This window comes from Capra hircus, chromosome 25 (assembly GCF_001704415.2).
Source record: "Capra hircus breed San Clemente chromosome 25, ASM170441v1, whole genome shotgun sequence".
NCBI lineage: Eukaryota > Metazoa > Chordata > Mammalia > Artiodactyla > Bovidae > Capra > Capra hircus.
This window is the reverse complement of record NC_030832.1, coordinates 27,830,172-27,856,190: the sequence shown is the minus strand read 5'-3', so window position 1 is coordinate 27,856,190 and position 26,019 is coordinate 27,830,172. Positions and strand designations below refer to the sequence as shown.

At 49.6% G+C, this 26,019-nt stretch overlaps 2 protein-coding genes, 1 long non-coding RNA gene and 1 pseudogene across 6 annotated transcripts in view; 3 read left to right on the top strand and 1 right to left on the bottom strand.

Moving 5' to 3' along the window:
• CRCP (CGRP receptor component) overlaps positions 1–8,966 on the bottom strand; it is a 39,383-nt gene extending 30,417 nt beyond the window's left edge. Inside the window, exons 1-2 of one of the 2 annotated variants that reach the window (XM_005697757.3) lie at positions 8,752–8,870; positions 8,453–8,497 (exon numbers count right to left, since the gene is read on the bottom strand). In XM_005697757.3, the coding sequence (XP_005697814.1) occupies positions 8,453–8,497; positions 8,752–8,759 (53 nt within the window). In that variant the 5' untranslated portion in view covers positions 8,760–8,870. Of the gene's footprint in view, positions 1–8,452; positions 8,498–8,751 lie in introns of both variants that reach the window. The other variant, XM_005697758.3, reaches the window with a different exon arrangement.
• On the top strand, positions 5,428–6,354 carry LOC102186361 (annotated as a pseudogene).
• Positions 9,104–14,050, top strand: LOC102187096. 2 transcript variants are annotated; one of them, XR_311086.3, is made up of 4 exons: positions 9,104–9,244; positions 9,904–10,020; positions 12,955–13,006; positions 13,550–14,050. It is a non-coding gene; the product is annotated as an uncharacterized LOC102187096 (long non-coding RNA). The 2 variants fall into 2 exon arrangements; XR_001917263.1 differs by having other exon boundaries at positions 12,955–14,050.
• On the top strand, positions 14,415–23,453 carry ASL (argininosuccinate lyase). 2 transcript variants are annotated; one of them, XM_018039822.1, is made up of 16 exons: positions 14,415–14,719; positions 17,143–17,337; positions 17,669–17,752; positions 18,019–18,075; positions 18,182–18,279; positions 19,441–19,518; positions 19,631–19,708; positions 20,092–20,144; positions 20,501–20,563; positions 20,940–21,054; positions 21,196–21,280; positions 21,378–21,437; positions 21,680–21,763; positions 22,751–22,888; positions 23,037–23,143; positions 23,247–23,453. In XM_018039822.1, exons 1-16 carry the CDS (start codon positions 14,708–14,710, stop codon positions 23,416–23,418), a joined length of 1,479 nt encoding a protein of 492 aa, XP_017895311.1. In that variant the 5' UTR covers positions 14,415–14,707; the 3' UTR covers positions 23,419–23,453.

The window sequence follows — 26,019 nt, the reverse complement described above, 5'->3', positions numbered from 1 at the left end:
ACCGAGGCTTTGCGCAAATAACAATGGCATTTAGGTCACCAAGAATCTATTTAAAAGGAACCTGACACAGGAAGGACAATGCATAATTAGGGGCCATGACATGGTTCATTTAAAATTGGAAATGACAAATCAAGCCACATGTCATCCTTGACTACTTAATCAGGAAGTCAGCCCAAGAGCCTTTTGCTTGAAATTGAATTACAACTCCCTGTGTGCCATAACATTCAGGGGTACCAAAACAGCCCTTCCTGGAACAGGGTGGTGAAGAATTACAAATGCTATTCTTTCTCAAGGCCAGTGGATCCATCCCAGGTACCATGGTGACAAGTTCATCTCCAAGTCCCAGCCCTCCTCGGTCATGCAGACTATTCCAGGCCCTGGGAAATCTGTCCTGGCTGTTCAAGTACTGCCCCACTGCCCAACCATGCTGTTAACTGAGAGAATCCTGAGAACATCTCCTGCCTTTTCTAGAGTCAATATACAAAGGATAGGCGCTCCCTTTCAGGTATATTGTCATGAACTTGTGTTTTGGGGCCAGGAGAACAATGGATCTTAGTGCATCTGTACTCTGGTGGGCACAGCTGATTTATCCACTGATATTTTATTAGGAAGATATTAATATTTTTTTAACCCAGCTAAATACTAATGGAGTAAATGCAAAAAATTCTAGGTATTCCTTCATTCAGTAAAATATTGGGCTTCCCTGGTGGTCCATGGTTAAAACTCTGCAATTTCACTGTAGGAGGCACAAGTTTGATCCCTGGTCAGGGAAGTTTCACATGCCAATTGGTGTGGAAAAAAAAAAAAAAATCAATGAATACAGTGTCTGTTTTTACTAAGTCCTAAAAGAATTGTGTGTATTGGGAAATTTTTTTTAAATGCAGTTTTTATTCTGAAGAAGTTACTGTAACCACCACTAACTGGCAGGCTGTTGAGAACAGGATATGGTGAGATTTGAGAAACATCTTAATCAAGTCATCTAACTCAACAGCACCAATAATGATGATGCGATTCACTGAAAAGGAAACATGCCTTATAGCAATCCAGTCCAAAAATGGTTAATTTAAACCTAGTTAAGAGGATATAATCACACAAATGCAACCTGAGGAACCTTCTTCAAATCCATTGGCCCACATTCTTCAAATATCACTATCATTCGTCCTGATACCAATGTCACAAAAAGAGGCTAGGAAACTGTCTTAGAGTGAAGGAGGTTAAAGAACCCTGGCAACAAAGGCAATGTGTGATTCTTGATTGGATCCTAATATCGTTTTTCCTAAATCTAGCTAAAACATTATTAAGACAACTGATGGAATTTTTATATAGATTGCATTTTAATAATAGTGGTTATATAAGCACTAAATCCAAGTATGATGATGGTATTACAGATACATAGGAAAATGCCTTTTTAAGACTGATAACATGACACAGCCATAATTCTCAAACAGTTCAGTAGAGAGCGAGAGAGTGTGACAGAGGGAGTGTGTGTGTGTGTGTGTGTGTGTGTGTAGAGAAAATGCACGCATGCCTACGTGGTGACTCTAGGTAAAGGACGTACAGGTACTTGTGATGCTCTTTGTGCAACTGCTACATGGGTTTAACATTTCTCAAGGTAAAAACTTGAGAAAAACGGAGATGTAAAACTAAAAAATTCCAGGTTTTTTAAAAAAGACATCAGTATAACTTGTAATTAAGGACTCTCTCTCCCAGTTTTTTTTCCTTCATACTCTCTTGTAGGACTTGGAATAGTACTGATATTACTTATATTTAAAGCAAATATTCCAAGTGAATTTTAAAGACTGTGTGGATCTATACTTACAAGAGGGCAGTCACTTAAGCTCCTTAGCTGACTTGCTATTTGAAATTTAACCTGTAAAATCTGCTTAACTTGCTGAATCAATTTAATGGACACAAACAACTACTCTGGAAAACCAAACTCTGAATAAACAGAACAAAATGATCTATTGACAGACTTTCCTTAGAGGCACACACGCACAAAGAAGTCCAAGCCAACAGTGCCTAGTGAGTGTCACACAGTCAGCTCTTATGAACACAATGACACACAGAATTGCTCAAATTCTCCTGTGTTTAATCTATGTTACTGATTCAAGTCCTGTTCGGAGAAACTAAACTCTGCTCCAAGAAAACTGAGCAACCTTCAAAGTCAGTGAACAAGTTAAAGTGCAGCACGCACTTGGGAGCCAGCAAACAAATTATCCTCTTTCCAGCCCTGTTACTGACCTGCTGTAGGACCTCTTAGCTAATGTCTCTACACTTCAGTATTTCCAGTTGAAAGACGAAAAAAATTCTGACACTCTTTCAAAAAGATGATACAGAAGAAAGTCCATTTTCCCTAACTCTGTATCTTAACTTCAAGAATAAAAGGATGAACACAAAGTCTTCCAGGCATATAAATAACCCAGAGGCATTAGACAAAGTCAGTCAAGCAACAAATAGCTTATGTACACAAATACTTAATCTTGCTATGAATATTTGGTATCCTTTTATCTGACGTGATGGTGAAAACATTTTCATTTTTAAACTCTCCCTTTCAACCCAATAAAGCTCAAATATGTCTTAACCTTAAAAAACTTCTAGTGTGTATTATACGTATCATTCATATACACTAGGTAGTTAGGGGAAAAAAGTGGTAAAAACTCACAGGAGTCTTCCATCCATGCCTCCTCACTGTAGGTCCTGGCAGTGGTACAATACATTTGCCCTCTCAGAAACCCAGGGGTATCCTGAAGATCCTGAGGACCACACTGTCAGAGATCACACCTCATGCTGGAGACCAGGCAAGATCTGAAGTTAGGCTTCCAGAGCATCCCATTCCAGGGCCCTACCACTCCCAAACCACACGCCTACTTCAGAAAACCACATTTTCCCAAAACTGCTAGCCACAAAATTCTTGATTGATCAATGACTTCTTGGAAGAAGTGGGCAGGTTACTACAGGAGAAAAAATTCTTGACTGAAATCATTTCACTTCGGAAAATCAGAAAACTGATATGCTAAGCAATCAAGAAACTAGCTCATTAATTTATATTAATTTAACTTCTTAAACTAATGAAGTACTATTTATATTACTTCACTCAACAAGTACAGTTAGCCCTCTGTATCTGTGGATGTGAAACCCATAGATACAAAACAAATACAGAAGGCCGACCATATTTGTCGAAGGCCTACTGTGTGCCAGGTGCAGTGCTAAGTGCTAGGTGAACACACGCTGGTCCCTGCCTTCATGGTACCTACACTCTCACGAGGAAGACAAAGCACTAGACAAACATACATCTATTATTGCAACTTGTAATTATTTAAGGGGAAAATAAACCAAGGTTCTATGAGAGACAAAAAGCAAGACTGACTTCAGATTTACCAAAGAGGAAAAACACTGGAAAAGGATACTCAACCTGAGATGTCAAAGCGGTAAGAAAAGGACAGAACAGGAGGAAAAGTAAACCAGGAAGAAGGAACAGCAGTGCAAAGGCCTGGAAGTAGTAAAGGGCTTGGAGGGTTACCCTAATTACTTGCCTACCAGTGGTAAGTGTGTGTGTTCAGGGGAGGGTATATGACTCACGCTGGTGAATACATGAGGTTAAACAGGGTCTTGTAGTCCTACTAAGAAACGCAGATATCCTCTAAGCACAACAGAAAAGCAAGGAAGGATTTTTACACAGGGAGTGATTTGATCTAATATTTTAATTCACTTTGGCTGCTGTGTGGAAACAGAATGGAGGGGGCAAGGCAAGCGTGAAAACCAAAAGCTATTGTTTAATTCGAACCAGAGAAGACTGACAACAAAATTAGCAGCGGGGACAGTGATTGCATTCAAAATTCATTCTGAAGTTGGAGGTGACGGGGGTGGCTGATGGACTGGATTTAGCGGTGAGGAAACAGGGCTCAATTTCTGGTCAAGGCAAGTGTATGGCTAAGAGAGAAGGGCTAGAAATACATTCTAGGGAATCATTTTCATATAGATGGGTAAAATAACCAGGGGAGAGAGTATGGAGAGTAAGGGTCCCAGGACTGAGCCCTAAAATGCTTCAACATTTAGAAGCCAAGCAAGGAAGAGGGTTCCAGGAAAGAAGACAGAGTAGTCCTTGAGGCAGGAGGTAATCCAGAAGAGCATGTCATAAAGCCAGGAGTTTCTGTATCAATTACTGCTAAGGGATGGAGAGAAAGCTGAGGTCAGAATAGTAACTTCTGGCTTTGACAAGATAGGTAAATCTACATAAGACCTATTTCTGTAGACCAGTGAGGATGAAAACTCAAAGAATGATGCAAAGAAATAAAGAGTAAATGACACTTCAAGAAGTTTTCTGGTGACAGGAAGCAGAAAAGGAGCCACAGGTAGACAGGATGTGGGGACGGACAGGGGATTTTTTTCTACTCAGCAATTTTTACCTTCATTCACATGCATGCTGCTACTGCTGCTGCTGCTAAGTCGCTTCAGTCGCGTCCGACTCTGTGCGACCCTATAGATGGCAGCCCACCAGGCTCCCCCGTCCCTGGGATTCACCAGGCAAGAACACTGGAGTGGGTTGCCATTTCCTTCTCCAATGCATGAAAGTGAAAAGTGAAAGTGAAGTGGCTCAGTAGTGTCCGACTCTTAGCGACCCCATGGACTGCAGCCTACCAGGCTCCTCCGTCCACAGGATGTTCCAGGCAAGAGTACTGGAGTGGGGAGCCATTGCCTTCTCCGATTCATATGCATACCAAGTGTTAATTTGGAAAACTTAGCAGTGGCCACAGGACTGGAAATGGTCAGTTTTCATTCCAATCCCAAGGAAGGGCTATGCCAAAGAATGTTCAAACTACTGCACAATTACACTCATTTTACATGCTAGCAAAGTAATGCTCAATATTCTCCAAGCTAGGCTTCATCGGTACATGAACCCAGAACTCCCAGATGTTCAAGCTGGATTTAGAAAAGATCAAATTGTCAACATCTGCTGGATCATAGGAAAAGCAAGAGAATTAAAAAAAAAAAAATCTACTTCTGCTTCACTGACTATGCTAAAGCCTTTGTGTGGATCATAAACTGTGGAAAATTCTTTAAGAGGGGGGAATACCAGACCACCTTACCTGCCTCCTGAGAAACCTGTATGCAGGTCAAGAAGCAACCGTTAGAACTGGACATGGAACAACAGACTGGTTCCAAACAGGGGAATGAGTACATCGAGGCTGTATATTGTCACCCTGCTTATTTAACATATATGCAGAGTATATCCTGCGAAATGCCAGACTGGATGAAGCACAAGCTAGAAACAAGATTGCTGGGAGAAACATCAATAAACTCAGATATGCAGACACCACCTTTATGGCAGAAAGCGAATAAGAACTGAAGCGCCTCTTTACAAAGCTGAAAGAGGAGAGTGAAAAAGCTAACTTAAAACTCAACATTCAAAAAACTAAGATCATGGCATCTGGTCCCATCATTCCATGGCCATTTTTATGGCTCTTGATACAGGTGAGTCTTCAAAAGAACTGAATCAAGTTATATTATCATCAGTAGTATACGAGAATTACTGCCCCTGTCCCCGGGTCTGGCCATATTTTTAGTATTTTTAAAAATGTGCATGTGTGAAATGAAGTCTCAGTGTCACTCACTCATAAATTACTCCAGGTCACCATCCAGCCCTTTTCACCTGTCCATGTCTGCCTTGGTCTCCCAAATGAGTCACAGCAAGGGGACCAGGACTGCCTTCATCCATTGGCAGAGTTTAATAAGACAAGGGATCTTTTTTTAAGACAGATAAATCAAAACAGTTTTGGGTGGAAGCGCGGAGCTGCCCCTCGGGAGCATGGCGAGTCTGTCCAGGGTGCTGCAGCACTGGGCCACTTTTGCCGGAGTTTGGTATCTCCTAGATGGGAAGATGCAGCCCCCTGGCAAGCTTGCTGCCCTGCATCAGTTAGACTTCAAGGACTGCATAAGCCTGTGTACCATCAACTGAGTGACTGTGGGGATCATGTTGTCATTATGAACACAAGGCACATTGCCTTTTCTGGAAACAAGTGGGAGCAAAAAGTGTACTCCTCACATACTGGCTACCTAGGTAGATTTAAGCAAGTAACAGCTGCTCAGCTTCACCGGAAGGATCCAGTAGCAATTGTAAAACTAGCTATTTATGGCATGCTGCCAAAAAACCTTCACAGAAGAACTCTGATGCAGAGGTTGCACCTTTTCCTAGATGAAGATATACCAGAAGAGAAGAGCTTCCTCAACCACAAAAAGCGCCCAGACGTCTAGATGAGTACACACAAGAAGAAACAGAGGCTTTTCCAAGAGTTTGGTCTCCACCTGAGGATTATTGGCTGTAGGAGGAAGAAAATTTCAGAAAATAATGGTGCGGTGCTTGAAACTCCTTCCTCAGGGCTGCTGCTGCTGCTAAGTCACTGCAGTCATGTCCGACTCTGCGACCCCACAGACGGCAGCCTACCAGGCTCTGCCATCCCTGGGATTCTCCAGGCAAGAACCCTGAAGTGGGTTGCCATTTCCTTCTCCAATGCATGAAAGTGAAAAGTGAAAGTGAAGTCGCTCAGTCGTGTCCAACTCTTAGCGACCCCATGGCCTGCAAAACACTAGGCTCCCCCGCCCATGGGATTTTCCAGGCAAGAGTACTGGAGTGGGTTGCCATTGTCTTCTCACAGGATGAAGTAATAGCTGCCTTCTGACAGGAATCCTGCTCTGGGGGCTGAAAGCTTGTGGGGAAAGCTCCGGAAGATACATTCCTTCATTAGGAAATTGCAGTAAAATGTTATTTTATAGAATTGTTTTATTGAATAGTGTGATTTGAATGTTGGAAATGATAAGAATAAAACTGCCCCTTACTTTAAAAAAAAAACCAAAACAAAACAGGTTTGTGTGCTGACAGGAAATGCTTGGTGAAGAGGGAAAAACTTATAATGGGTTGGACTAGAGTAATCTGGTCCCATCACTTCATGCGAAACAGATGGGGAAACAGTGGAAACAGTGTCAGACTTTATTTTGGGGGGCTCCAAAATCACTGCAGATGGTGACTGCAGCCATGAAATTAAAAGACACTTACTCCTTGGAAGAAAAGTTATGGCCAACCTAGAGAGCATATTCAAAAGCAGAGACATTACTTTGCCGACTAAGGTCCATCTAGTCAAGGCTATGGTTTTTCCAGTGGTCATGTATGGATGTGAGAGTTGGACTGTGAAGAAGGCTGAGCGCCGAAGAATTGATGCTTTTGAATTGTGGTGTTGGAGAAGACTCTTGAGAGTCCCTTGGACTGCAAGGAGATCCAACCAGTCCATTCTGAAGGAGATCAGCCCTGGGATTTCTTTGGAAGGAATGATGCTAAAGCTGAAACTCCAGTACTTTGGCCACCTCAGGCGAAGAGTTGACTCACTGGAAAAGACTTTGATGCTGGGAGGGATTGGGAGCAGGAGGAGATGGGGATGACTGAGGATGAGATGGCTGGATGGCATCACTGACTCGATGCACGTGAATCTGAGTGAACTCCCGGAATTGCTAATGGACAGGGAGGCCTGGCATGCTGCAATTCATGGGGTGGCAAAGAGTCGGACACGACTGAGCAAGTGAACTGAGCTGAACTGAGAGTAATATACGTGCATGTTTTTTCAAGTTTCATATTAAACCCCATTAGTGGATTGCAAAATCAATTTAGTGGGTTAACACTATTTTAATAAAAGAGAAGAGAGTATCAGAGTGTATGGTATTGTCTCACAAAGCTTTCATTTACATATACCCACTGTGCTTTTTTTTAAGCCTGAAAAACACTAGTACATGTAGACATTAAACATGAGGAACAAAAACATAAAGGAAAATATAAGTATTAATCAGTGCCAAAGAAAACACAATATGGGGATGCCTATAAGTTAACAAAGGAAATCAACCCTGAATATTCATTGGAAGGACTGACGCTGAAGCTGACGCTCCAATACTTCGGCCACCTGATGTGAAGAGCCGACTCTTTCGAAAAAATCTGGATACTGAAAAAGACTTAAGGCAGGAGAAGGGGACGACAGAGGACGAAGTGGTAGGATAGCGTCACCGACTCAACGCCGGGAGATGGTGATGGGCAGGGAAACCTGTCGTGCTGCAGTCCATGGCGCTGCAAAGAGTCGGATACGACTGAGCGACTAAACAACAAAATAAACTGTCAACCATGGAAAAATTCATTACACAATAGACTCAAAAACTTCCATCTGCACGCGGAACAATGAGCAGACACGGAAAGGGCTATGTGGAGTTAAAATTGTTAGAATGGCTTTTACCCTCGACACACACACACACACACACACACACACACAGGGCTAAACACACAAACTTCCCATCAAACTCGGAGAGTACTTCTGACTAAGGCCTCCCCAGGAGCCCACAGCCCCTAAACAAAGCTCCACCCCTGGATTTACCCATCTTTCCTCCTGGTACCCTCCAGGCGGGACCCAGGGCTTTATACCTCAGTCCCGGTTCCGACACTGAGCCTGCTCCCGACGGTGACCCCCTGCAACAAGAGTGAGTGGATGAGGGAGGGAACAGGCACTTAAAGGCAGCTGGGCCAACTGGCACTCGGCCTCGCGACCTGGGCACGCGGTGGGAGTGGGCGCGAAGGTCAGCGGGCCAGGGCGGGAGACCCTTCCTCCCGGCGCGCTGCGACGAGAGGTCGCCCCAGGCCCACATCTCCCGGCTCCCAGGGCCGAGACGTCCCGAGCTGTGAGCGTCGGCCCAAAGCCGGCTACACGCCCGCGAACCACTTACACTTCCATATCGCCTCCGCCTCCTCTGGGGTCACCAGCACATGCCGAGCTCCAGGCCGGGAAGCAGCGGCTCCCGGCGCCGCGCCTAACGCCCTGGAGCCGGCTCCGCGCGCCGCAATGCACACCGGGATCGCCGCGATGCACGCCGGGAGCCTGGAGGACCCCGCGGGGCCGGGAGCGGGGCGGGCCCCTCTGGCCGTTTGAACCCGTATGCTCTTCGTCTGGCTCGGAATCAGAATGTTAAGCGTTTGCGAGAACATTAAGCTGACGTTTTCGTTGTCTAGGTTGTATAGAAGTAGTATTAACTTACTTTAGTAAGTTTCCAAAGATATAATCGGATTAGCAAGTATTTGCGGCGTTAAAGACCCCTCGGATAGTAGCGATGGCGAGGGGCGAGGCGGCCCGGGGCTGCTGGAAACACTCTATTTCAGGACCTGGGTGCTGGGTACGCGGTGTGTTCCGTTCCGTTTCTGAAAATCCAGTGAGCTGCATGCGTAGGTGCACTTTTCTGTATGCGTGTTATACTTGAATAAAACGTTCTAAAAGGTGGGGGCGGGGGGAGGGGAACCAAAAACTTCAGCCTCCTTCCATTTCCCGTTCATCGGAGTTACTTAGCAGGGAAGTGTAAAGAACCTTAACGAGAAGCACAGTCTCCGACCTTTCGGCCTTTCTAGGAATTTGCTCAAAGGGAATTATCAGACACTTGAAGAAAGATCGATGGGTAATGATAATGTTGCTGAGATAGAGCATAAATGCTCAGCAATGAGGAATTGATCAATCTTGTTTCACCCATACAATATAATATATGTAACAGGAGAAATCATGTAGCATAATTTATATGCTGGGGAAATGCTCAAGATAGGATTTTTAAAAGATGGAAAATGATGTGGTATGACTCTAGTAATTTAAGGAAAAATAAGCATGAGGGAAAATATCTAAGAGTATTGGCGCTAGAACCACCTAATCTACTAAGTTTTGTGTTATTAAAAAAAGACATCAACAGAACTGTCAGTGTCTATTATCTTCTGGATTTTTGGTATGTTTGAAATATTCCTTTAAGACTGGAAGGAAATATGCCAAAAATGAGAATGACCGGTGTCTTTTTTTTTTTAAGATGCTATCTTTTAAAATTTTTATTTATTGATTCATTCAGCTTCTCTGGGTGTTTGCTGCGACATGTGGGATCTAGTTTCCAAACTAAGGATGGAACAAGAGCTCTCTGTACCGGGAACATGGAGTTTTAGCCACTGGACCACCAGGGAAGTTTGCGGTTGGTGTCTTTAGACAATGAGTCAATTGCTAATTTTTTCCCACTTTTTTATAGCTATAGCAGTTATCATTTACTAAACATTCTCTTTGCAAGGTTCTTAATAAGTGCTTTACTATTCCATGATTTTAACAGTTAACAGTGCAGGCTTTCCAGGCATCCTGTGATTCTGTTTACCTTCATCCCTTTCTTAGAGGCCATTTAACTTCGGGTGTTTACTTAAGTTCTCCTAACCTTAATTCCCTAACATGTAAATCATGGATCTGTTAGATATCTAAAGTGCCTAGCACATACTAAGTGCTCAACAAATAATAATTACTGTGACAGCACAGTCATGACACTCTATTAGGTAGTTTGTTATCCAAATTTTACTACTGAGGAAACTGAGCCAAGCTTGGAGAGATGATAATTTACCCAGAGTCACTCATCTAGGCCTGTAGGGATTTAAACCCAGGCAAATCTGAACAAAGACATGAAGTGTATTAAATTGTTAATAGTGATTAATGACTGGATAAATGCAACATGCAGTATTAATACAATGGAATACTATTTAGCAATAAAAAGGAAAGGAGTACTTATACATGCTACAGCATGGATGACCCTCAAATATGTGCTAAGTGAAAGAAGCCAGACACAAAAGACAACACATTATATGATTCCATTTATATGATATGTCCAAGAATGGCAAAAAAAAAAAAAAACACCTTTAGAGAGGAAGTGGATTAGCAGCTGCTGTTTAGGGTTGGGAGGGGGTAGAGGTGGTGATGGGAAGCTGATGGGTACTGAGTTTCTTTGGAGAGATACAGAAATGTCCTAAAATTAGATTGTGGTAATGGTTGCACATTCCTGTGAATGTACTAAAAAACCAATGAAGTGTACACTTTAAATAGGTGAATTATAAGATATTTGGATTATATATCAATAAAGTTGTTAAAATGGTTTTTACCGGTATTTGCCTGTGACACCTACATTGGAAGGGAAGTGAGGGGAATTTTTAACATTTAACTTTACACATTTGCAATTTTTAAAATGTTTTTCAATAACCATTTTTTTTTTTTTTACATGTTATTTTAAAACTATAAAATAGAAAAAAAATATTTTTGGCCAAGCCACATGGCTTGCGGAATCTTGGCTCCCTGACTGAAGATTGAACCCAGGGCCACAAGAGTGAAAGCACCAAGTCCTAACCACTGGACCACCTGGGAACTTCCTACAAAAGTATTTTTAAAACAATTAATTTACTTTAAAAATCAACAAGTAAATAAAATACCAACCCAAACCCAGATGGCCTAATTCATATGGAGATTCCCCATTGTGTTATTCACTCAACAAACATGTACTGATGGCCCACTGGGTGGTGATGATACATATATGAATAATACGTACCTTCGGACATCAATAACTACAATCCCCTGTGTTTAGACGCTATGGAACAGAGGAGGGGATGACTAATGAGGCGGAGAGGCATCCCAAAGCCAGGGGTGTTTGAACTGGGGGCAGGGAAGAACACACAAGGCCAAGGCTTCAAGGATGGCCTGCCACAGAAGAGGTTAGTGCCTCTGAGGGCCCCATGATAAGAGGGCTAAACTTGTTTCTCTGACAGATGCTCCCCTAAGACTTTGCGGGCCATATGCAGCCACCCAATCTATCCCATGGGGACAGCCAAGTAGTCAGGAGAGAGGCCCAACCCCAAGGCAAGGCTGCCCATGGGGAGCCTGCATGAAAAGTTAACCCAGGCCACATAGCTGAAATTCCTACCTGGCCTGTCCCCACTCAGAGCCTCCCTGCAACTTTCCTAACTTGAGGCTGCCTGTGGAGTCTCTGTTGTTTCCCCCCAGAGCACATTATCCTAGAAAATAGGTTTTTGTTTTTCCTTAACAACTAACTTTTTAGGCAGAGGTATTGAGTACTGGATATACAAAGAGCTAGAACATGAGCAAAGCTTCATGTATGTCCTCCAAGGAGAAATATCCTGTTGAACATTAAAGCGTTCAGGTTTAGCGCTCAGAAGAAAATCACAGAGCTTTTGAAGGTTTAAGTAGAAACTGAAGCCTTTAGAGTGAAGTCACCCAGGGAGAGTCTAGAATACTAAGATTTGCTTGATGCTTACAAGCTTCCAGAGAGCTGATCTGAGCCTTTCACAATTGTACACTCATTGAATCCTCACTAAATCTCCTTCAGGATATGTACCAGGCATGGTGTTAGGATGGTCTCATTCACTTCTCTCAGGAGTTCTCAGAATTAAGCACTATAATCAGCCCGAGTCACAGGACAGTGAAGCTCACAGAGTGGTCAGGAAGTGTCCAAGCCAGGGTTCTCAGTCTTATCTGGTCACCTCCAACCTCACCTGTCTCCTGCCAACATTAGGGATTTCTCCCTGTTCTACACTAAATTCTTCCTAGACCCTTCTGCTGAACCAATGTGGACATTTCAGGGGAGAGAGACCAGACAAAGTTTTCAGTCTCCCAAGGAAGGTAAATTCCATACAGCACTCAGCTCTCAGCTGAAAATGGGTATGATTCATTGTCTGAACAGTCCTGGACCACCAAGATGGCAAAGAAAATGAACACAGATTTGCCTGGGGTCAAGGCTCCCCAGATGGATGTTCTTGCTGCCTGAACAGAACACTGGCTTTGTGGTCATACTCCTGAAGGTCATTCTCAGCTCTGCTACTTCCTAGCTGGGTGTTTTGGGACTCCCAGCCTCAGTAGTCTCATCAGCAGAATGGGAATAATTATAGCATTGACCACAGAGGGTGGTTGTGAGGATCTAAGTACATAATCGCTATATAATATGTTGAGCATAGATAGAGCCTGGCACACAAATAGAAGTCAAGAAGTATTAGCTATCATTGTCATTTTGTTTGTTGTTCTATTTATATACTGAAAATGCCTCAGGCTATCTCCAAATTTCTTCCTTAACCTTTTCTTCCCTCAGGCAGGAGCCACAGAGCTTTGGATTTCTGAAGATGCTCAGGAGATGTGATGATGTAAGAATGTTTCTTTTCCCTCCCCATCTCCCTCTTTTCCTGGGATCATACAGGAGCCCAGAGCTAGGCATCTGGTTCAGTGGGGAGTCTTTCCAACACTGGCTCCAATATTGATGGATGAAAGGGAGTAGCAAGACAGGGAGGGAACGGTTTTCCAGGCATAGGGAAGAGCATTTAGGAAACCTTGCAACAGCTTTATCCATTCTAGGAACTCCAAGTAATCCCACACCTGAGTGAGAGCTAAAAATCTTCAACCCACGAGGTATTCCAGCTATTGGTCCAAACCTTCTCGGTTGACTTTCAAGGCCATTTACAAACTTGCCCTAACCTACTTCCCACTTCTCCTCCCCACCGCCATCCTCAAACCCCTGACCCTTTGTTGCTGCTGCTAAGTCATTTCAGTCATGTCCGACTCTGTGCAACCCCATAGACGACAGCCCATCAGGCTCCCCCCCGTCCCTGGGATTGTCCAGGCAAGAACACTGGAGTGGAGTGGGGACCCTTTGTTATAGTCACTCTAATGGTTTCCTGTTCTCCAAACAGATCTTTCACTTTCTGGCCTCTGGCCTCCCGAACTTTGCCCAGGCTGCCCATCCCCTAAAGGGAATGTTCTAACCCCTCCCCTTTTCGCTGAGCTAAGGACTCAATGAACAGGAATTTGAGCAAACTCCGGGAGACAGTGGAGGCAGAGGAGTGCTGCAGTCTGGAGTGTTGCAGTCCATTCGGTTCCAAAGAGTCGGACTTCGGGACTGAACAACAAACTCTCATCTTCCAAGACCCAACTCAGGGGACATCTCTCTCCCCCAGAATGTAGAACTTCCAAAGCAGAAGTTCGAGACCCCCTAATCCCTAGAACCCAGGCTATCATTTCTGCTGAATAATTAGTCACGTCAAGGAAATCTTTCCTGAATACTCCAAGATAAACGCCCCACTCTGCGCTGTCCTCTGTGCCCCGCTGCACACCTTGTCCATGCTTTGTTATGAACTTCTTGAGGCAAGCATCATTTCTTTTTCTTCAGTGTCTAATAAACTGTACCGACCACATACGAGGTGCCGAGTACTAGTTTGTTGAATGAATGAAGAATTGGGCGTGGCTTTTTACCTTCCTTGTCCTGTGAGCCCGCCAGGCACGGCTCAGAGTCTTTACCTCTACCCCTATCCCGGTCTCCCTCCAGGGCCCGGAACAGTCTGCAGCCTTGAGCATTGTCGCCCAGGCACCACCCTCCCAGTCCCTTACCCTCTGACTGGGGTTGCTCAGCCCAAATCCGCTCCGGAGACGGCTCCACCCACAACCAGGATTGGAGAGAGGAGGCAACGCCCACCTGGAGGGGCCGCCAGGGATTGGTGCGTCCGCCGATGGGAGGCGGGGACAGCGCCGAGCCGCTGTTGATGATTTCCCAGCCAGAAAAGCCCAGCCCAGTGGCTGGGCAAGAGACTCACAGCGCGGCCAGGCGGCGTAAGCGTGCGGCGGCCGGACTGGCAGGACTAGGGGGAGCGGAGGACTCAGACGACCCGGGAGAGCGCTCTGGGTGCTGCCCACGTCCGCCTCCTCCACCGACTGCCCTCCGCCAGGTGCGGTGCCCCAACCCGGTGCCGGACCCGCACGGGGGACCCCACCCGGTGGCCTAGGAGGTCGTCAGTCCCGCCTTGTTTTTTACACCCGGAGGACCTAGGCTCCCGGAGGACAAGGAACCGCCCAACATGGCATCGGAGGTGAGAGGGACCTCGGGGACGCCCGTCCTCCAAGCCTCCAAATGGGGACGAGGGGCGCCCTGGGAGCCAGCCGGGGCGCGACCTGCGCCTGCCGCGCTGGGGTACTGTCCTCTTTGGCTCCAGGCAATGGGTATCCCCTGGCGCACCTGCCAGAGCCCGGAAGAGAATTTTGTCCCTTTTTCCCTGTGTCCCCACCACCATCTGCTCTCGCGCGTCCCTCACCCCTCCCCAGCCTGTGCGGCAAACCCACCAACCCGCACTGCTGGGGAAAGCGGCTCTGACCTCACCTGACCTGACAGCGCTCTCGGCCTGGCGGGGGAAAGGTGCCTCCCACTCACTCAGCCTCCCCACCCGTTAATTCCTTTCTTCCCTCCCACTCACCCCCTACTCCACCCCACCCCTCCCTATCCTGTGCCCCTCCCCTGCCTTAGCAGTTGTCCCTGTGCAGCCGAGTCCACAGGACTCTTGTGTTTGTTAAGAGCCAGGAGGCAGGGAATCGTGCCCTGTGGCTCTAGGACCTGGTGGCTTCCTGTCCCACTGGCTCCTCCCCCTCAGAGCCAGAGGACTCCTGGGTTCTCTTCCTGACCGAGTGGCAGGAGTCTGAGGCACAGATCCCTTTTCTTGGGCCTCGATTTACCTGGCTGATGGGGAGAATATTAGCTGTCTGCCTCCTCTGTGAGGTACCCGATGGTGAGGTCATTGCTTTGAAACTTTCAGGTAAAAGGGGCTGTTTGCTTGATACTGAGAAGGGAACCCTGGGCCTGGGAAGCACAAGGTGTGGGTTCCAGACCCCTCTGGCACCCATTAGCTGCCAAGTCACTTCCTCTTTGGGCCTCAGTTTGTTTACTGAATAAATGGGTTAAGACTGTCTGCTCTGCTAGCTTCTGGGTCGCGGTAGAGGGCCTGTGGCAGGGCCTGGGCTTTGCAGCCAAACAGACTTGGTTTCTGAAGCAGTCACTCAACCTCCCTGAGCATATTTCCTCATTTTTAAAATAGGGGTAACCTCATAGAGGGTATAACGGCATCAAAGCAATAGTAGGTGTTAATAAATTGTGGCTAATGACATTAAGAAGGATAACACTGGTATTTCCTGTGTGTGTTTTAAATTGACTATTGCTGGGAATTCCCTGGTGGTCCAGTGGTTAGGACTCTTGGCTTTCACTGCTGAGGTCTAGGGTTCAATCCCTGGTTGAGGGAACTAAGATCCCACTACCTGCATGCATGGCAACATTAAAAATAATAATAATTGCTGTTGCTCTTTCATCTCAGCCAATCAATGTCCCCCTCCCTTCACCCCTCACATCCTTCTGGCCCAGTTGTACCCTGGTTCATAGCAGTGCCCTCTCCTGCCACCTCACCCCTCCCTTGGTGTACAGGTGGTGGCATCTCACTCTGACATCCCCTTGGAGTCCTTTTAAGCCTGCCAGCGGCGTAGGAGCTTGGACCCAAGCTCCACTGCAGAATGGGCTGCCTTCAGGAGACCAGGGCTCTGGGCGACCTCTCCTTGCCCCAGGCTGTCCTGTGGGTTAGCACTAATTGGTTTGGCTGCAGCCCCAGTTGTTAAATAGCTGTTATTACTAACAATTCATGAAGGGAGTCCAGGGGCCTGCTGGGGGAGGGGATGCCAGGTGACGCCTTGTTGAAGGGCAGCCTGGCTCTGCAACTGTCTGGCTGGCTGAGGCCCTCGGGCCCCAGTGGTCAGGACCAGGGCCCCACGTGGTGCTTTGCTGGAGATCAGGCTTGGCAGGGCAGCATGAGGGTGAGGGGCGGGTCCAGCTCACAGGGAGGGCAGAGACTGCATCTGCAGGGCAGAGTCCTCTGGCAGCTGAGGTTGCTGGGCACTGAAGTGTCAGCTCCCAGCCTGGGGTGGTGGTGGTGTCCCCCAGGGGGACATGCAGAAAACAGGAGTGGAGCTAAGGCACACCCTGACCCCTGGTAGTCCTCAGCCCCTCCCTCAGTAATATCTAGAATTTACTGAGTACCAGCTACTGTGCTGTGTATGCTGTGTAGCTTAATCTAATTAAATACTCACAACAACCCCACCAGATAAATACTGTTATTATTCCTATTGTGTAGAGGGGCAACCCTGAGATTAGAGAGGTTATATAAAGGCCTATGGTTAGGTGGCTAACAGAAGTCTGGGACATTGCAGGGGGACAGAGGAGAACTTATGTCCTCAGTGTCCCATGATGGGAAAGAACCCTAACTTCAGTGTCCAGTCAGGTTCCCACATTCACTCTCTGACCGACTCTGGGCAAGCTCCTGACCCTCTCTGAGCCTCAGTTTCCTTATCTGTCCAGTGAGAATAACCCTGCCCACTGGCTCCCACTGCCATCAGACTGGGTAACTCTCCTGAGGGCTCTTTGTGGGAGGCATTGTTCTCAAAGAGGGAGAAGATTAATCGCTTCTGCCCTTCTGGCCAGAGTGGGAAGCTATGGGGTGGCCGGTTTGTCGGCGCAGTGGACCCCATCATGGAAAAGTTCAACTCGTCCATCACGTACGACCGGCACCTCTGGGAGGCGGACGTGCAGGGCAGCAAAGCCTACAGCCGGGGCCTGGAGAAGGCGGGGCTCCTCACCAAAGCCGAGATGGACCAGATACTCCATGGCCTGGACAAGGTACTCTCCACATCCCCAGGCCCACCCCAGAGCACACCCCTTGCCCCTTGCCACGGATACAGGCTTTCACCAAATCCCCAAGTACAGGCTGCAGAAACATCCCGAGATGACAGGTTTGGGATCTCCCCTCGTAGTGATCAGATGCTTAGAGAGGTGCCCTTCAACCACATGGAGCACTGACCATCTCTCTTCATCCCTCAATGTCCCTGTGGTCCTGTGGCTCCTGAGAAAGGTGCTCTGGACCTGAGATGCTCGCAAGGGCGGAGTGCTGCCAGGACTCAGCTGCCAATGCCCGCCCTCCTGACCCCCTGTGTTGCTGCCATCTCTGCAGGTAGCTGAGGAGTGGGCTCAGGGGACCTTCAAACTAAACCCCAATGATGAGGACATCCATACGGCCAACGAGCGGCGTCTGAAGGTGCAACACCCACTGCTTCATCCCCTACCCCTCCCCTCTCTACCTTGCCCAGGGCCACTTGAGCATAAGCACCACCATTCTGTTCACTTCATCACTGGGACCTCAGAGCAGGAGGCATCAGCAGAGATGGCAGAGATTGGGCAGATCCAAGGAACCCCAGGGCAGGGAGGGAGGGTCACAGGCCAGGGAGGAAGTGCAGCTGCCTGGCTGACCCCACTGGGCTGTGAGCAGGCAGACCCCAACTGCATGCCTCCCTCCACCGCCAGGAGCTCATTGGTGAAACCGCGGGGAAGCTGCACACGGGACGAAGTCGGAACGACCAGGTGCCGCCACCTCCCTGCCCCCCCACCGGGGGCCTTCCTAACCTTGGGGGGTCCAGGGAGCAGAGTTAGGGCTGAGTCCCTGAATGCCAGCTCCTCCTCCCCCCAGGTGGTCACTGACCTCAGGCTGTGGATGCGGCAGAATTGCTCCACGCTCTCCGCCCTCCTCTGCGAACTCATCAGAACCATGGTGGATCGGGCAGAGGCGTGAGTCCCGGGGTCACCAGGTGGCAGAGAGGGCCAGGAGGGCAGCCAAGGTCTCTGCTCCCCTGAGATGGGCAGCCTGAATGCCAGACCTAAGTGGCAGGGTGAAGAGGACAGGGGGGCCAGGCTCTGGGGTACTGGGAGCCCCAGAACTCCTGGACCGAGTGAGGCAGAGTAGCCAGCAGCAGGCCATTTCTTTCAGCATCGCCTACCCACAGCCGGCCCAGCTCAACACGCAGGGGAGCTCACCCTTTGTGGATTCACAGGCTGGAGGCTAAGGCACCAAGCAGGTGCCCTGAAGCCTGAGGAAGGGGCTGACTTGCTGGGGCTGCCAGAGTGTCCCTTCTCAGCTGCCTACATCTCAGCTCCCCTGTCCCTGCCCAGCACCGCAGGCAAAGGAGAGAGCTGAGGGCTGCCTCCCACTGAGCTCACCCCAAAGCTCTGTGACATGACTGCTGAGAAGAGTCTACTTGTGTCAGAGACGGGGTTGAGCGTTCCTTGTCCTAACTCCTGGTAACCCCAGTTTCACTGACTTCACAACTAGGGGAAAACAAGGGCCCAGAAATGTCATCGTGTGGGAGACAGGTATTGGGAGAATAGGGAGTGACTGCTAATGAGTAAGGGTTTCTCTTTTGGGGTGATGGTACACTTGAAATGGATGATTGGTATATTAATTCTATCTCAATAAAGTCATTAATATTAACAAACCAGAACTATCACCCACAGCATCTCTGCTACTGTGCAGCCTATGTTAAAGTGCTCCCAGCTTTTCTGGACTCCTCCAGGGCTCCTCTCATGCTCACAAACTCAGCCTTTCCATGCCAGTGGTACCGGCCGTGCACCTTCCTCCCTGCCCTGGCCCCTGCCCAGATCTGCTGTGAAGGTGCAGAGGCGGGAGCTGAAGGTGTGATCTACCTCTGGTCCTACACTCACCCCCTGGAGGCCCCACAGCCATGGCCCAGCACACTGCCTGCTTCCCAACCTTCGCTGACACCATGTGTGTCTTCAGGAGGTCACTTGGTCCCTCAAACAGGCAGATCCTTGGCGAGCCTGCCCTGCTGTTCCCAAGAGGGGCCCAGGCCTGCAGGGTCCCAAGTGTGACAAGCAGGCCTCACCTGAATCTTGAGAGCCCCTCACACACCCTGTCCTTTCTCTTCCCCGCAGGGAACGTGATGTCCTCTTCCCAGGGTACACACACCTGCAAAGGGCTCAGCCGATCCGCTGGAGCCACTGGATCCTGAGGTCAGAGGGGTCATGGTGGAGACCCGAGATGGAGGATGTAATAAGGGGGTGTGGCAGAGGGGAGTGGCCAGGCCAGGCTGCCCTGACCCTCTGGCCTCCTGGCCTCCCACAGCCATGCCGTGGCTCTGACCAGAGACTCTGAAAGGCTGCTGGAGGTGCAGAAGCGGATCAACGTCCTGCCCCTGGGGAGGTGAGCAGGGCCCAGTGCTCAGAGGGTGGGGTGGGGTTCCTGCTGCCCAGTTAGCATGGTCCTAGGGGTTCAGCAGAAGAGGAGGAGCCAGGAAGGACAGAGGGGGACAGGAAGCCAGGCGATCAGCCTCCCTGTCCAGGGTGGGAAGGGGACCATACATGGGCCCTCAGCTCTAAGATGAGAATGAGTATGTCACAGCAAAGCCAGGGCTCTCTGAAGAGCCAGCCAGCTGTGTTTCCCCACCTGTGGGGATAGGTGTCTGGCTCCCAAGCTGACCAGGCTCTGGGCCTGGCAACCAGCACGCAGCGTGCATGTGCATGTGTGTACGGCCAGGGCCTGCCTGTGGGAGCCCTGGTCACTCAGAACCCCACCCCGCTCTGCAGCGGGGCCATCGCAGGCAACCCCCTGGGTGTGGACCGGGAACTGCTCCGAGCAGGTGAGGCACCCTGCCCCTCCTTTCCTGGGAGACCACCCTCAATACCTGCCAAGTCCCACAGACACACACCTAGAGAGGGCAGGGGTCCGGGTGAAACTCTGGTTTGTTTCTGTGGACACGAGGCTAGAGTGGCCTGGGGAGGCCATGCTAGGGGTGGGTGGAGCCGGGGAGACTCAGGACTCCCGCCTCCCTCCTGGGACCTGTAGAAGAGACCTCCCCAACTCGTGCCCTTCCCTACTCTGCCTCCCTGGGGGGTCCAGGGGGAGGTGGCTGGGCAATCTGGTTCGAGGAAGGGAGAAGGCCCCTCCCAGCCCTCCAGCCCAGCCCTATTGCCTTCCCTTTCCCGCCTCACTCAGAACTGGACTTTGGGGCCATCACTCTCAACAGCATGGATGCCACCAGTGAGCGAGACTTTGTGGGTGAGTCCTGGGAGCCAAGCAGGAGATGCGGGTTTGATCCCTGGGTCGGGAAAACCCCCTGGAGGAGGAAATGGCAATCCACACCAGGATTCTTGCCTGGGAAATCCCATGGACAGAGGAGCCCTTTGGGCTGCAGTCCATGGGGTCGCAAAAGAGTCGGACACGACTTAGCAGCTAAACAATAACAACCTGGGAGCCAGCCCGCCTGTCCTCCAGGGCCAGTCCCCTGCAGTGTGTGCTGCCTCTGTCCCCCCACCCTGACTCCTCTCCAGCTTCCTGCCACCCCTGTATGGCCCACCTGGAGCCTCTCCAGCCTGGGTGAGCAGCGAGACAGGCCTGGTGAGCAGACAGCTTGCTCTCTCTTTTCTCCCACAAGCCGAGTTCCTGTTCTGGGCTTCGCTGTGCATGACCCACCTCAGCAGGATGGCTGAGGATCTCATCCTCTATGGCACCAAGGAGTTCAGCTTTGTGCAGCTCTCAGATGCCTACAGGTGAGACTGCGCCCGCCCTCCCCCAGCTCTGCAGCCCCCGGAAGGGCTTGATTCCTCCCCACCCCCACCCTGGGCAGAGCTGCCCAGCAGACCAGCCAAGTGGCGCGGGAGCCCCTTCAGCCCCAACATCTGTGTCTCCAGCACCGGAAGCAGCCTAATGCCCCAGAAGAAAAACCCAGACAGCCTGGAGCTGATCCGGAGCAAGGCGGGGCGAGTTTTTGGACGGGTGAGCCAGACAGGGAAGGGGGTACGGCCTCAGGGCTGACCCGAGGGTCCAGAGGGAACATTCCGGACAGGCTCTGAAGTCCTCCCTTTCCCCGCAGTGTGCTGGGCTCTTGATGACACTCAAGGGACTTCCGAGCACCTACAACAAGGACTTACAGGTTCGGGACCCGCCTCTTCTACCTCACACACCAGTTCTCGGGGTCCTGGCTCATCCGGGCAGGGGGCCCACAGAATTGCTACCTCCCATCGTGTACACCCAGCCCTTGACCACACTGAGAGCTCTCTCCTCTCCCTCAGTGTGGGGTGTATGAGGTGCTGTGTGTTCCCAGTGGGAGGCAGTGGGGGTACCTCTGTGGGGACCCAGCTCCTGGGACCTTACTTCCTGCCACGCATCTCCCAGGAGGACAAGGAAGCCGTGTTTGAAGTGTCCGACACCATGAGCGCAGTCCTCCAAGTGGCCACTGGTGTCATCTCTACCCTGCAGGCAAGACACACCTCTTCTCCCCGACGCTCTTAAACTTGGGGATAGTGTGCCAGGAGGGTGATCTTGAGAGGAGGCAGGGGTGGGTGGGTCCGGAAGACCTAGGGCAGAGGGAGGGGGTATGTGCTTGGTCCTGCCCTGGGAACAGTGAAGAGACACAGTTAAGCTGCTGCAGGAGAATGGAAGTGGGTTAGATCGAAGGAGACCCCTCAACTGGCCCGACCCGATTTCTTTTTTAACCACTTACTATGGGAGAATTCAATGTACAACAGTGGAGAGGATGTATGATGACCCCTGGGCTTTCCCAGTGGTACAGTGGTAAAAGAATCTGCCTACCAATCCAGGAGACCTGGCTTCGATCCCTGGGTTGGGAAGATCCCCTGGAGGAGGAAATGGCAACCTGCTCCAGTAATCTTGCCTGGGAAATCCCATGGACAGAGGAGCCTGGCGGGCTACAGTCCATGGGGTCGCAAAGAGTCGGACTAGACTGATCACCCACACATGCACACATAATGAACCCCTACATGGTAACAGCATTCAGCTTAAACAACAATCAGCTCACAGGCCATTCTCCACTCAACTGTCTTTACCCACTACCCCGCCCACCATTGTTTTAAAGCAAATCCCCTGAATGTAATTTCATTTCTAAATATAGTTCAGGGTACATCGCTAAAGTAGTGGTTCTCAAAGTGTGGTCCCGGAAACAGCAGTATCAGCATCACCTGAGAACTTGACAGACCTGCAATCCTAGGCCCCCCTGCAGACCCACTGAATCACAGACTCTGGGATAGGCCACACGATCTATAGTCTAATCAATCCTGCAGGTGATTCTGATGCATTCTAAAGATCAGGAGGCAACCCTGGTAACACAGCTAACACTTATCAATAGTTAGGAAATGGTGGCTCAAGCAGAGAGCAGAACAAGGTGGGTGAGAGGGGGTCTGCCCAAGGCACGGAACATCCTGACTGAGCAGGGTGGGCCTGGGGCAGGCAGCTCCAGGACCCAGGGCCCCCGGATTCACTGCCAGCCTGGGCTGCTGTCCCCAGATTCACCGTGAGAACATGGGACGGGCTCTGAGTCCTGACATGCTGGCCACTGACCTTGCCTACTACCTGGTCCGAAAAGGGGTGAGTGTGGGGCAGCCAGGGTGGAGGGGCCAGGGGACAGGGATGTTCCCCAGGCCAGGGTTGGGGGGCCATGGGGGCGCCAACACCCCAACAGAACAAAGGGTGGAGAAAGCTGCGTCAGCACCGCCCTCCTCCCTGGCTCTCCCAGATGCCATTCCGCCAGGCCCACGAGGCCTCCGGGAAAGCCGTGTTCATGGCCGAGACCAAGGGGGTCGCCCTCAATCAGCTGTCACTGCAGGAGCTGCAGACCATCAGGTGCGTCCCCCTTCCTGTCCTTCCCCCATCTGGGAGGCAAGCCCGGGCCCTCTGAGACTGGGCTGGCCGAGAGGTCCTGGCCCACCTCCGCCTTCCCCCCCAGCCCCCTGTTCTCGGGCGACGTGAGCCACGTGTGGGACTACGGACACAGCGTGGAGCAGTACCAGGCCCTGGGCGGCACCGCGCGCTCCAGCGTCGACTGGCAGATTGGCCAGCTGCGAGCTCTCCTCCGGGCACAGCAGGCCGAGAGCCCTCCCCACGCCTCTCCCAAATAAAGCGGGCCCTGGAGGAGGCCGTGTGTGTTTCCTGCCCAGCCTGTCTGCCTCAGTGGTGGGCTCTGGCGGGTGGGGTTCTGTTGAGCGGGCAGTAGAGGTCATCAGGGAGGTGGGAGAACCGGGTGACCCAAGCGGGTCGCACCTGCACCTCCTCCGCCCTGCGCCGGCCCCGCCCCCGTCACTGACTCCACGCAGGCCCCGCCCCAGCCCCGGCGGGCCTCGCAGTGATTTCCAGTCTTGGGTGTCTAGGCAGCACTGGCCTCCTTGGATCCCTGGTGGGACCTGACGGGCTTGACTCACCCAGTCAGCCCTCGTCCAGCCCGCTTCCTTCTGGAGCCCTCGCTAGGCTCCCCTATTCCCATTCTGTGGGTTAACCCAACCCTTCCCTGGACCATCCGGCAGCACTGCAGGGTGCCCTGTACCTTCTTAAAGGGAATGCTGTATCTGGTAGCAAAGTTGGTCATCCGGATAGTGAGTGATGCCTGGCACTAGGTGAGCTCCACGCATGGGTAAAGACGACGCTTTCTCCACCCTGGAGAGTAATGTACAGATTCGCAAGCACTGACCTTGAGGTGAGGCCCACAGACAGGTGGTGCCAGAGGGGTCTGCCCACGCTGTGGTCAAGGGAAAGGATGGTCACGTTGAGGCTGCAAAGAGCCTGAGGTGAGATCTGGCACGTGGTCAGAGTTCAGTAACAGTGGGTCCCGCAGCCAGCAGAGATGCAGAGACCTCCTCTTCTATTAATACATAAATCTCACCAAAATCCTGATAATAAAACATAAATTTCAGGCATTTTTTAACAAGAAAGATAAGCTAAACAAAAAGTATGAGTAAGTCCTCCAAGTAAGTCTGCTGCGTCGCTTCAGTTGTGTCCAACTCTGTGCGACCCCACAGACGGCAGCCTACTAGGCTCACGAAAAGATTTTGTAAATTAAAGAGCAAAAACTCTGGCACTGGGGGACACGACACCAAATTCCCAAAAGGGTCAAAGCTATGGGTCACAGCATCTTCTAGAGCAGTGTTTCTCAAAGCCAGGGTTCCTGAATATTATCATCATCATCTTCAAACTTGTTAAAAATCAAATTTTCAGTCCCCACCAAGGCCTGTTGTTCTTCAGTTGCTAAGTTGTGTCTCTTTTGTGATCCCATGGACTGTAGCTGCCAGGCTCTTCTGTTCATGAAATTTCCCAGGCAAGAATACTGTGGGTTGCCATTTCCTTCTGCAGGGGATCTTCCTGACCCTGGGATTGAACTCACATCTCCTGCCTGGCAGGAAAGTCTTTACCACTGAGTCACCTGAGAAGTCCCCAGCAAGACCTACTGAATCATTCTGGGTGGGGTCCAGCAATCTGTTTTAACAAGTGCTTCAGGTGATCCTGATGTGTGCTTAGGTTTGAGAGGCACTGATCTTAATCTTGTTACACAAAGTTGCTGCAAACCAGCAACATCCATCTCACCTGGGGCCTGCCCTGATCTACTGATTCAGAATCTGCAGTTTAACAAACTACCCAGGTGATTCCTGTACACACTTAACAGTCAAATGCTGATTTGTGGATAAACAAGGATTTATTTTATAGTACAGGAAACTATATATTAGATAACTTGTCATATCCTATAATGGGCTTCCCAGGTGGCTCAGTGGTAAAGAATCCACCTGCTGGTGTAGGAGATGTGGGTTTGATCCCTAGGTTGGGAAAATACTCTATAAGAGGACATGGCAACTCACTCCAGTATTCTTGCCTGGAGAATCCCATGGATAGAGGAGCCTGGTGGTCTACAGTCCATGGGGTCACAAAGAGTCGGACACAACTGAGCGACAGCATGCATGCAATATCCTGTAATGGAGGAAAATTTGAAAAAAATACATATGTATGTGTGTGTTTGTGTGTGTGTATATATATGTATCTGAATCACTTTGCTGTATACCTAAAACTAGCACAATATTGTAAATTAACTATATTTTAACTTTAAAAAATAAACCCAGAGGGGTCAAACAAACAAAATTGTAGAACTTAAAAAAAAAAAAAAGTGCTAATCTAGAGAATGCCTAAAACCTAGTTTCCGAAATGAAGGAGGGCCTTATGTCCATCTGACCAGAGACAGGATTAAAATAACTCTGATGCACTTGGCACAGGGAGAATGGGAGTACAGTGAGGCAGGAAGTTGCTGTGACATCTCCCTCCATCTGTATCTACTGCCTCCATTGAGGGGGGACACCTCAGCCTTAATGGGAACTCTGTTTCCAGATGGTTCTGTTAAGTTCTTAACTGAACTGCATTCAGCCTCATGGGGCTTCCCCCTCAAGAGCCTGGCCACGTGTGATCTGACCTGACCAGAAGGAATGGCCTGTCTTAGGGAGGCAAGGGTTTATGCAGCTTTTCTCCAGACTCTGTGCTTACTGCCGAGGTCTGCCTCTTCCTGTTCTGCTACCTACTGGCTACATCCTTGCCTCTTGTCTATTTTTAATCTCAGAAGCTGTTTACACCAAAGCCCAGTGTGACTTTATATTGGTTTCCTATTGCTGTAACAAAATACCCCAAAATCATGGCTTAAATCAGAATAACACCATCTTACAGTTCTTGAAGTCTGAAGTGGGTTTTAT